We start from the raw sequence: 12,486 nt of genomic DNA, 5'->3' as shown, positions 1-12,486 counted from the left end.
TTTAAATATCTACACCGAAACTAACTGCTTAGTTTTGGTTTAGAGACTATAAGGGACTAGCCAAAACATGGCCGCCCCCATGATACAAAACGCGAATGTTCAGTGCAGAAAGTATTTGCTGTATTTTGCAAATCATCATGTTGATTTTAGAATCTCAGTATGTGATTGGATTTGTGTCGTTAAATTGTTCTCATATCTTAGAATCCACATGTTCATAATCTTTTTTTATGAAATGTGGCAAGTTTGTCTTGTAAATATATGCCATTTCATAATTTTCCAGTATCCACAAGCTTTGTGCAGTTTTTATAGTATTTTTTAAAGTATTGAGAGAGTGTTTCCTAATCTCATCAAAGTTTGGTCTGAGATAGAAAAAAATCCAGGCAATATACATAATACGTACAAAACGTTCGATGTTGTTATGTATTTACAGATCTATACACTTAGAGGGGAAACTGGAAGGTTTTTAAAAAGGGGAGATAAATGTACAAATCATCCATGAGTGCAAATTATTTGTACACTACAATAGTACACCTGCAGTAAATATGAACTTGCAATTCTATCCGTAAGTTCATTGTCAAAATGTTGTTGTGAATGTATGGTATGGGTCAGTAATTGTAATTTTGTCTCTTTTCAGGAGCTTGTTGCCTTGGCAGAAATGTTTGGTATCAACTTGTCAAAAGAGAGTTTAAAGCACCATAATAAGGAGGTGATGCATAATATCAACAAAGTATCCATCCTTTTTGGGATGTTGTCTTATGTTTGTTGGTTGATCTATTGTGTACTGTTAGCCTCTACAGTACAATGCCCGGTACCTGAAATTACCAAAATGCCCGTGATTTACCGAAATGCACCCAGAAATGACTGAAATTCCCTCTACAAGTACCAAAATTCTCCTTTAAACAATTTTTTTAAAGTAATGTATTGAAAGAGGGATTGATTGTGTAAAAATTCTCTCTATGGAAAAAAAAAAATAACATAAGATAAACTTGTTATTAGAATTTGTGTCAATCTAAGGAAGGTAACTCATGTTATTTTTCTTTCAATTTGGAGAATGTATTCATCTATTATTCCTTGATTATATATACATTTCTGAAGTTGAATTCAGATATAATTTGCAATTCCAGCAAATATTGTGGGGTGGGGGGGGGGGGGAATTTACGAGAAGTTTTGTAGCTAGCTAGAGTTACCGTTCTTTGAAATATCGTGAATGCGAGAATTGAACACAATTGAAATTTTTATATTTATAATCACAATTTAGCGTTTTGTCATGAAAATTGAACATTTTTTAAACTTGATGTATACATTTAGAGGGGAATTTAGGTAGTTTTAGGTAGCATTTCGGTAATTTCAGGGGGCATTTCGGTAATTCAGGGTACCCGTGCAATGTCACAAATGAGTCAACTTCCATATTTCACATTTCATGTATGGCTGACAGATGAGTTTGATCGCCGGTGGCCTGATAGCTGATTTGGTAGCGTACCTGACTAGAGATTATGGGGGACCTGGGTTCAATGTCAGTTTGGCCTATTGCATGTTCTCCCAAAGACTCCCATATGGTTACATTTGGTGCAGTTGACCAGCCCCTGGAACTGACAGGTGAAAATATGTGCTAAGGGATAAAGATCCTGGGTTGATGTCTTCAATGTGTGAAGACATTTAAGGAGGGGGAAATATGGCAATCTGACAGATGAGATCGATCTCTGGTGGCCAGATAGCTCATTTGGTAGAGCACCTGACTAGAGATTCAAACCAAAAGAATTGTATGATGTTTCAATGTACAGAATCAATATCCATGAATTTCATTTCAACAAAACTATAAATTATTGGCAGTCCACAAATTTGAATGCTTCCACAGTACTTGAAGTTCAGGTTTGTTCACACAAGGACCCCTGAGCTAGTGCAGATCTACAATAACAGTTTAAAGTTTTTAAACAATTTGCTAGATCTATGGGACCAGGACTTGGCTACAAAAAAGATATACATGCACACAGTCACTGTTTTTAAGTGTTACATTGGAATGTACAGGAAAATTTTACAATTTTTGTAAAACCACCAAGTCAGAAATTTTATAACTTTTTGTTTGTTTTGTTTTTGCAGTGTCCATTTCTCAAGCTGACTCTGCCCTCAGAAACTGAGGCAAAACAATTAGCAAGTAGGAGTGTATTGATAAGGTAAGATTTGATATGATGTATTATTTCTAGGGAAAAAAGATTATTTAGTCCATATCCATTTGTGTAGTATATTATAGGATTAAACATTCTTTTTGATATGTGCAAAGCACTTTTATGTTAAGTTTATGAATAAAATGTCCGGAGTTTACACATCAATTAAGAGATATTTAAAAAAGTTCATAATTGACTCAAGGTTGCACATGATGAGATGGTGTAACTTGACCCCAGACAAAGATCAACCTCACCAATAAAGAATTGACAAATATTTGATTTGTCAGGGCCCTGATTTTGCAATGGAAAAACAGATGTGATTTTTGTCACTCTTGATCACTAAAAACAGAATGCAACATTTCCGATCCAAGTTTTTCTGGTGAAATTTAATGCCCATGAATCTCTTGTGATGAGCAAATGCTACCAAAGTGTGGTATTGTTTTAAATTGTTTATGATATTTGACTTTGATTTTCAGATCAGTGATTGAGTTGTGGGGTCATGGGAACACACATGAAGATCTGTATGAAGATTTGAGAAAATCTAAAGATGCAATTGTAATTATTCCTACTAACTGAAGTGGGTAGTTATTTATCTTTTCTTGCAAATAGTATGTATCACATCTCTCAAATTCATTGTTATAATGAAGTTTTATTTTTGTTTTAGGTGCCATATTTGTCGAGACCTTCTTCGTTTAAGATTGTTGTAGATGGTTTCAATCGGTCTCTCCCTCATAAATACAAAATACAGATGATTGAGGTTTGGAAAACTTATTTTATTCCTTCACAAATAAGCATCCATTTAACCTGTCTAGTGTTTAGAGTTATAATGGTATTCAACTTTTTATACACCCGTCGAAGACGAGACATATTATGGTATGGCGTCATCTCTCCGTCTGTCTGTCCAGACCTTATGGGATACAGACTGAACTGCAAGCTCTAGGATTTTACAACTTAGTACATTTGATCACCATGATGAAAGGAGGATGCCTATTCTTTTTTAAGGTCAAGGCACATGTAGTAGTATCACTTAGGATAACTTTGTAGGCAGGATACAGACCAAACCGTAAGATCCAGGATATTACATTTTGGTAGATAAGAGGAAGATGCCTATTCTTTTTCAAGGTTAAAGGTCAAGGTCGTAGTATCACTTAGTATGAAAACCTTGTAGGCAAGACACATACCGAGCCATAAGCTCCATGATAGTACAACTTGGTACATTTGATCACCATGATGAGAGGAAGATGTCCCTTGTTTTTCAAGGTCAAGGTCATAGTATCACTTAGTATGAAGACCTTGTAGGCAGGATACAGACCAAATCGTAAGCTCCAGGATGTTACAACTTCGTATATTTGATTATCATGATGAGAAGAAGATGCCTTTTATTTTTTAAGGTCAAAGGTCAAAGATCAAGGTCGTAATATTAGTTAATATGTAAACCTTGTAGATAGAATACAGACAGAACTATCTGGGTTAGGACTGTCAAACTTGGTACACATACTCGACATGCCAAGTGGAGGAAACCTTTTGGTTTTTGAAGGTCCAGATTGTATTATCACTTGGTAGGAAGACCTTGTGGGCAACATTAAAAAAACAAGCTCCAGGGTTTTACAACTTGGAATATTTGATCACCATTATGAGAGGAAGATGCTTATTGTTTTTCAAGATCAGAGGTCAAAGATGAAGATCGTAGTATCACTTAGTCGGAGAACCTTGTAGGCAGGATACAAACTGAACTGTAAAGGCTGTTGACTGTCAAACTTCGTACACGTACACCTTATGCCAAGTGGAAATATTACATAGAGAGTACATGATTTGTCTGTTTTTATGATACAAAGAAAGTATATCACACCCTGATGATAGCTAATACTACCTGAAGCCAATTCTGCAAATCATTGTGGAAGAAAAACACCCTGTGTTGGCTTTCCACAGGCGTATTATGTACCGTTGACAGTACTCTTGTTATACCTTATTGTTCAGTGTACATTATAACACACTGATAATGAAATCATGCTTCTTGTGAAGTGATTAATTACTCCCTTATGAGAGAAAAATAAATTAAATGAGAATTTTACTGGATATAACAGAGTTTGGTTATAATGAACTGTTTTTTGCTGGCCCTGAAGGTTCATCATAACCATGTTTTACTGTATAATGAAGAGTTTGGTTATAATGAACTGTTTTTTGCTGGCCCTGAAGGTTCATTATAACCATGTTTTACTGTATAATGAAGAGTTTGGTTATAATGAAGTGTTTGGTTATAACAAACTGTTCTTTTTGGCCCTGGAGGTTCATTATAACCATGTTTTACTCTATCTGGTAAGGGGATGCTGTTGGACATTTCCTTTTATCTTTCCAACTGCCTGCCCCATTTTATTGCCCTTTTCAGATAAACAGTTGAATATACCCTCATTAAGCTTCATGTACAAAAATATCTTGGAGTAGAATGTTTGATAAAACTACATACAATCATCTGGATAATGGGTTCCTCTCAATAACAATGTATACAGGATTAGATTTATATGCAGAGGAACTCGTAGAATGTGGATTCGGGTGTACTCGAGACTTAACATAATCAGCACGAGGTCGTGTACACATTGTTAAGAAATTTGGATTTTTTTAAAAGTAGAATTCTATTTTTCAGAAACTAATAGATGGTGCTCTACCTTTTGAAGGGAAAATAGATTTAAAGAATCCTGATGAGATCTATTATTTATTAGAGGATTATGGGAAACAATCAAAAAATGCTACTGCCGACCCTGAACATGTGTATTTTGGTAGGTGGGTAAGTGCTTTAGGAGGTTTCATTGTATTCCGATAATTAGAGGCTCGAGGCTCTTCCTTAAAATCAACGGCGTACCACAAAGACACTAGGAGGGGAGATACTGCAATAAACAGATTGTAATTTAATTCAGTGGCTTCCCGATCTTTGAATTGATTTCTCTGGTTGTTGGTGACTGAATCCATCTGTAAACATAATTAAAACAAATCTTCTCAACATTTTGAATCACTAAATAATAAATTTCAGTAAGACAACAATTACAATGTTTTAATCGAATTTTCATAGTTCATGTTGTTATGCAACAAAGAGGAAAATTTGATTCTATTTTGCAAAGTGCTTATATTATTTCAAGTAATCTGATCTTTCTTTTTCTAGATTACGGATGGAAACAGGGGTGAAATTCAGAATCAGCATATAACCAAACGATCCTTTATTGGTAAAAACTCATTTGAAAATTGTATGCTGTTGTCTCGCTACCTCTAAAAACGATTTAGATACATGAAATACAGTAGTGTTTAACTTTTTAATCAGATGGCCAGTAATTTGAAGTGAGATTTTGGCTGGGTTATTTAATCGTATTTGATGTGGATATTTTGTAGGAAATACCAGTATGGAATCCAGTCTTTCACTTCTTATGGCCAATTTGTCAAAAGTCCAGAAAAACATGCTAGTGATTGATCCATTCGTGGGAACAGGTGTGGATCCAGTTTTTAGTGAATCTGAATTATTTCAATAACTGCAAATGGAATTGAGAAATCCAACAAGTATACATGTATCTATCTTTGGCAATCACAATGTCAAAAATCAGATATTTCTTTATTTTTAGATATGCATTGTGTTCATGTTTTGTAGGTAGCATACTAGTTCCATGTGCCTACCATCACGCCTACGTCATGGGGACAGACATCAATTATTTACTTTTACATGCAAAAGGTAAGTTAACAGCACATGATTCAGTACTTGCACAGTACCTGCACATCACAAGATCAACTTCAGATTGCATCCTTGTGTAGTTGTACTGGTAAACAACATAGTGCTTCCAAAGACCGGTTATTTTCCAGTAGTCAAACTGAGATGGATCCTTTACAAAATCTCATTTTCTTTTGAACTGTCGATGTCAGAACATTTGAACAGTTTGATATGCGAACATTCTTGTATTTGTTTGAAACATGGCTCCAAAGGCAAATGTTGGGCCACAACATGACTGCCAATGTTTTTCCATTACAAACTACTTGTTCAAATTATTGGAAATTTTTTTTAATAACAAGAATGGCACAATTTTCTCAGAAGCGTATAAGGTGTCCAAGAGCAGATTCTGGTTCGGTAATCCAGGTTGTTTTTTAGGGTAGCTTGTTTCTTCAGTTTGCCAGCGTGAAGTTTTGATAAATTTACATACTAATAATAAAGATTTTGTCGATTATAAAATAACTTAATACAACGTAAACTTTAATTTCACCCCAAATGAAAGGAGTAGGTTGAAATTTTAAGTTCGTTCTTGACTAATTCAACTCTCGGTCATCTTTGGCTTTAGATGTATAGTGTATGCATCGCACATGGCTTCTTTACACGTGGTTGGAAAGAAAACAATGGCATCGAGAAGTTTTGAAATGGAGTTCATCGACTGTAGATAAAGTAATAAGGACCTATCAGACTAAATTCATTGTGCTAGATCATGCGTAAAACACTGTAGAGTAATTAGATATGTACAGATACAAGAGTTGATGAAAAAATAGCACATGGTACCGTATATACTCGCCTATAAGTCGATTTGCCTATAAGGCAGTTGTATAGTTTTTAGGTTATTTTGGAGGGAATTGCCATTGACCCATTTATAAGTCGGTCTAACTTTTTTCTAGAATCGGTTGACAATTTCAAATCAATGGTTCAATGTTTTTACTTGTGTTTCAAATAAGATTTTGAGAAATGCGCCGATATTTGATATTTTCCTCAAGAAATCAATTTCATATCAATACCCTTATGTATTTATCTGTGTTCCAATAATATTTTGGGATATGACATCGATATTTCACTTTTTATTCTCAACAAATTAAACAGTTACTATTTTGTTTATTTCGTCCATGTTTTTGTTGTTTAAAAATATTAGGCTATACATTACGCCATGTAGAAAATACTAATCTTCTTAGGACACTCCTATAAGTTGGACATAGAGTTTTGGACCAAAATTTAACTCCCGAAAATCTGACTTATAGGCGAGTATATACGGTATGTTAATAAGACAGTCTCGTGTCAGCACTAGGCTCATTTCGGATAGAAACTATTCAATAGAGACAGACTGTATTTTGAAATTATTTCATTCATATCTCTACAACCGAAGACTTTTTATGCATATTTAATAGAGTTTTTTGTTTTATTTTATTCATTGAATACCATAGTATTGATATTCTTACTTGAATCAAATGTAAAAATTGGAGCATATAAATGTTGTATATCTTTAATTGAATAAAAGTTTGAAACCTGTAATTTATTAAGCCATTAATTAACTGTCTCTATGCTAAAATTTATGACTGTAACAGCTAAACCCAGCAGATCTAATCAGAAAGCGAGAGCTGCGAACGAGAGCATCAGAAACAACCTGGCAGATTATGGTTTGGAGTCGTATTACTGCGACATCATGGTGGCTGATGCCTCGAAGCATGCCATGTGGAGACCAATGGAGATATTTGATGCTGTCATTACAGACCGTATGCAAACAATAAAATTATTGAATTTAGTAAATAAAGAATTTAATACATGTCAAGTTATTTAATATGTTAGGACAAGTTTTGGTTTTAAACATAAAAAATTGGAATAGTGAATTGGATTACAATTTTCTTTTGTTTTGATAAATTTCTTCCAGCTCCCTATGGTATTAGGGAAGGAGCCAGAAAAGTCGGGAAAGAAGACTCGGTCTCGCTTACAGAAGAACAGTAAGTATTACAAGTACAGCTGCTTGTGGACAGTCACACAAGTTATAGAAAACAAAGCTTGCCAGACTGTTTCATAATTTTGTAGAAGGAACTTTATGAGGAGAAAAAATCCATGCAAATCGGAATTGAATCAATTCATATTTTTTTCATAATGTATTTATGATATTCTGTTTTAGGAAAATATTTCCACATTTACATGTAATTTGGCTTTTTTGTATCATTAGCCTGTAGATATTTGAATACTGATGGTATATAATTATGCTGCTTTTTTATTTGCTTTAAGAAAGGTGGATCATATTCCACAGAAGATTGACTATGATTTGTCCAACATCTTCAATGACCTTTTGAACTTTGCTTTTAAATTCTTGCGGCTTGGTGGACGACTGACTTACTGGTTCCCTGTCCATAGAGCGGAGTAAGTACCTATACACTGGTTCCCTGTCCACAGTGCAGAGTAAGTACGTATATACTGGTTCCCTGTCTGCAGTGCAGATTAAGTACCTATATCTGCAATTAGGAATCATTGTCAGAAACTGTGTGCTCTACATTTTTCAGTAAGTTACCTTTATATATTAATTGCATCATTGGTGAACACCTTTTCTGAAGTTCAGAAAGTTGTGACATAATCAGTTACATATAATAGACTACTTCATCTAATGTCAGTGGCGTAGCTAGGTTTGAAATATTTGTAAGCAAGAGGTCAGCTGAGGACATTTTTCGTAATATGTAATAAAAATTTAACAAAAATATTTATAAGCACGTGCTTACAGTGCCACAATGTAGCTACGCCACTGAATGTACCTATATTTCATTGAAGTTACAAGGAAGAAAACATTCCCCATCACCCCTGCATGAGGCTGGTGACTAACTGTGAACAGGTGATGAACACGAGGATATCCAGGCGCCTGATCACCATGGAGAAGTGTCAGCCATACAGGGTCAGTTCCATTTCTCTCTATAGAGATACTGTAAACAGGTTTAATTCCTTCTCTATTCACCTATTGATAGAGATACTGTAAACAGGTTTAATTCCTTCCTTATTCACCTATTGATAGAGATACTGTAAACAGGTTTAATTCCTTCTCTCTATTCACCTATTGATAGAGATACTGTAAACAGGTTTAATTCCTTCTCTCTTTTCACCTATTGATATATACTGTAAACAGATTTAATTCCATCTCTCTATTCACCTATTAATAGAGATACTGTAAACAGGTTTAATTCCTTCTCTCTTTTCACCTATTGATATATACTGTAAACAGATTTAATTCCATCTCTCTATTCACCTATAGATAGAGATACTGTAAACAGGTTTAATTCCTTCTCTCTTTTCACCTATTGATATATACTGTAAACAGATTTAATTCCATCTCTCTATTCACCTATTAATAGAGATACTGTAAACAGGTTTAATTCCTTCTCTCTTTTCACCTATTAATAGAGATACTGTAAACAGGTTTAATTCCATCTCTCTATTCACCTATTGATAGAGATACTGTAAACAGATTTAATTCCATCTCTCTATTCACCTATTGATAGATATACTGTACACAGGTTTAATTCCATCTCTCTATTCACCTATTGATATATACTGTAAACAGGTTTAATTCCATCTCTCTATTCACCTATTGATATATACTGTAAACAGATTTAATTCCATCTCTCTATTCACCTATTAATAGAGATACTGTAAACAGGTTTAATTCCATCTCTCTATTCACCTATTGATAGATATACTGTACACAGGTTTAATTCCTTCTCTCTATTCACCTATTGATAGATATACTGTACACAGGTTTAATTCCATCTCTCTATTCACCTATTGATAGAGATACTGTAAACAGGTTTAATTCCATCTCTCTATTCACCTATTAATAGAGATACTGTAAACAGGTTTAATTCCTTCTCTCTATTCACCTATTGATAGATACTGTAAACAGGTTTAATTCCTTCTCTATTCACCTATTGATAGAGATACCGTACACAGGTTTAATTCCATCTCTCTATTCACCTATTGATAGAGATACTGTACACAGGTTTAATTCCTTCTCTCTATTCACCTATAGATAGAGATACTGTAAACAGGTTTAATTCCTTCTCTCTATTCACCTATTGATAGAGATACTGTAAACAGGTTTAATTCCATCTCTCTATTCACCTATTGATAGAGATACTGTAAACAGGTTTAATTCCATCTCTCTATTCACCTATTGATAGATATACTGTACACAGGTTTAATTCCTTCTCTCTATTCACCTATTGATAGATATACTGTACACAGGTTTAATTCCATCTCTATTTTGACCTATTAGTCTTTATCTACATGTACATGTACAGTGCTCCCTCAATATATTGCCTCGTTATAATGCCACTCCCGCTTAGTGCCTGGAAATCTTAAAGAACAGATTTCTCCCCATGTTAATACCCCTGTTATAACGCCAACCCCGCATAATGCCATATACCACTGATTTTCAAAAACAAATGGTCCAATTTTATAGGGTTTACCCTGGATAATAATACCATTACCCAACACTCATCGCTAATCACATCTCTACTTTGATAGCGATGCGGTGAAGTGTGACAGTTTGGACAAAGTATTCAGGTGGCAAGGTTAACTACTAATAATTGCAGAATTGAACTGAGGATAATTTAAATGTTTATACAAATTGGTGTCCAAATATGGTATTGAATTTCTTTTGATTGCTCAGAGAATTGTCTGTAATGGTGAATTCATTATAATGCCACCCCTGCTTTATTGCCCAAATTCGTCTTAAACAAAAGTTGGCAATATATCGAGGGAGCACTGTACGTATTTCTTAAATGTATAGATGAACACGAGATGTACAAATACAAGTTGTTGGGAACATACCTACCATGTATCTCGATACAGACATTGCCAACTTTGGTTATACCATATTGAATTTAGTATATGATGAATATTTTTAATTGTTTCCCTTGGTATTTAATGCATCTGGGGTTGGCTTGCATTATAAATTGATATGTAGTTTACAACATGACAATGTACATGTACTTGTGTGTCTGTAGGGTATGTTTTTCATTACAGGAAGATCAGTGTCTCGCCAGTCACACCAATGTGGACCACTATCTGAATGCCTCTTTCAGAGAGATGTATTTCAAAGTGACAGAAAATCCACAAAAATCGTCCAAGTCTGATAGGAATTCACAGACCAACACAAAACCTCCCTAAAATCTCAATTTTATTGAAAGATGACTTAGAAACAATCACTCGTTGCCTTAAGAGCACGCACCCTCAAGATATTGCAATACATGTACAAGGCCGATGTACAGTGTGTGTACCAAGGCTGAGTAAAGAAAGGTTGATCCCTAGATGTAAAGAGTTCGAGGCATCTCTTTTGAATTTTCATGACCAATGTTCAGAGACTTTCTTGATGATCTGGTGATTTAACTTTATATAGTTTTAGGTCATCTGAAAGCTGATCAAAGTGTGTCTATTGTCTCTCGGACTTCTGTAAACTCTTCACTGTTGCAACATTTTATTCAGAATAATTGGACCAATTTCAAATGCACATCCCACAAAATATCCTTGGGTAAAGCCATGGCCCCTTCCAAAGGGAGATAATTAAAATATACAGGCAATTATTGATGGCTCGAACTCGCGATCTTGTGAAGTAATATCCCAATCCCCCAATTAATTGGCTTTGCACCTCATTTGATCCGATGATCCGCGTTTGTCAACAAGATGTGATCTGAATCTTCTGATCAAGTTCCTTTAGTAATACTACACATCCAGTTCTGTAAAACTGGCCAATCGAAGAGCTGTACTCTCAAAAACTGTAGTGAAAATAATGCAGGGTAATTTCTAAATCTTTTTTTTTCAAGAACCAATTGCTAGGTCAAATATGACAAAACAAGTGATAAATTCCTGATTTACTGTAAAGTTGAATTTGTTCAGATAGTATCCCCCAGGGTCATGAATGGGCCACAAAAGGAATTAAAAGTTATACATTGGATGTATAGGAAAACAGCTTCTTTCAAGATCAACACAGTAGTTTGTCAAAACAGTATAGCTGAGCATCCTCATGTAGATATAAATCTGCTCCTATCATCACACCCCAAATTATTTATTTAGTTAGGCCATTAAGTACCAAACATTCTACATTGACTCTTTGAGCAAGGCAATTCAGGTGTGCATTGTTGCCCATGGACTTTTTGTTTTAGAAGATTTTTTACTCTAGTAATGTTTTATTTTTTTTGTATTTATTTGAAGTCATTTGATGAGTGTATAATTGTAAAGGATACACGTGAATAAATTGTTTTTCAGAAAGCTATTCTTGTCTATATCGTCTTTCTCTGTAAATAAATTGATACTCAGAAAGCTATTCTTGTCTATATCGTCTTTCTCTGTAAATAAATTGATACTCAGAAAGCTATTCTTGTCTATATCGTCTTTCTCTGCAAGTAAATTGATACTCAGAAAGCTATTCTTGTCTATATCGTCTTTCTCTGTAAATAAATTGATACTCAGAAGGCTGTACTGGTCTAAATATTTAATTTTTCTGCTGGACTACACCCACAAACCTTTCTCACTGCTAGTTTGCAGTTATAAGGAGTGCTTACGATTTGATAAATGGGCCAA

General features: G+C 34.5%; 1 protein-coding gene across 1 annotated transcript; it reads left to right on the top strand.

Moving 5' to 3' along the window:
• The first annotated feature begins 58 nt into the window (after positions 1 to 58).
• Positions 59 to 12,178, top strand: LOC125645883 (tRNA (guanine(10)-N2)-methyltransferase homolog). The gene is made up of 14 exons (XM_048871825.2): positions 59 to 157; positions 635 to 706; positions 2,098 to 2,171; positions 2,639 to 2,717; positions 2,827 to 2,919; positions 4,804 to 4,944; positions 5,317 to 5,377; positions 5,541 to 5,636; positions 5,794 to 5,874; positions 7,476 to 7,643; positions 7,799 to 7,868; positions 8,152 to 8,283; positions 8,686 to 8,806; positions 10,933 to 12,178. The coding sequence occupies exons 1-14, from the start codon at positions 68 to 70 to the stop codon at positions 11,074 to 11,076; spliced, it is 1,422 nt and encodes a 473-aa protein (XP_048727782.2). The 5' UTR covers positions 59 to 67; the 3' UTR covers positions 11,077 to 12,178.
• Positions 12,179 to 12,486: the final 308 nt, after the last annotated feature.

The sequence above is a fragment of the Ostrea edulis genome, chromosome 6, assembly GCF_947568905.1.
Source record: "Ostrea edulis chromosome 6, xbOstEdul1.1, whole genome shotgun sequence".
Taxonomy (NCBI): domain Eukaryota; kingdom Metazoa; phylum Mollusca; class Bivalvia; order Ostreida; family Ostreidae; genus Ostrea; species Ostrea edulis.
Note: the sequence above shows the minus strand (reverse complement) of the source record. Positions and strands in the feature narration are given on the sequence as shown.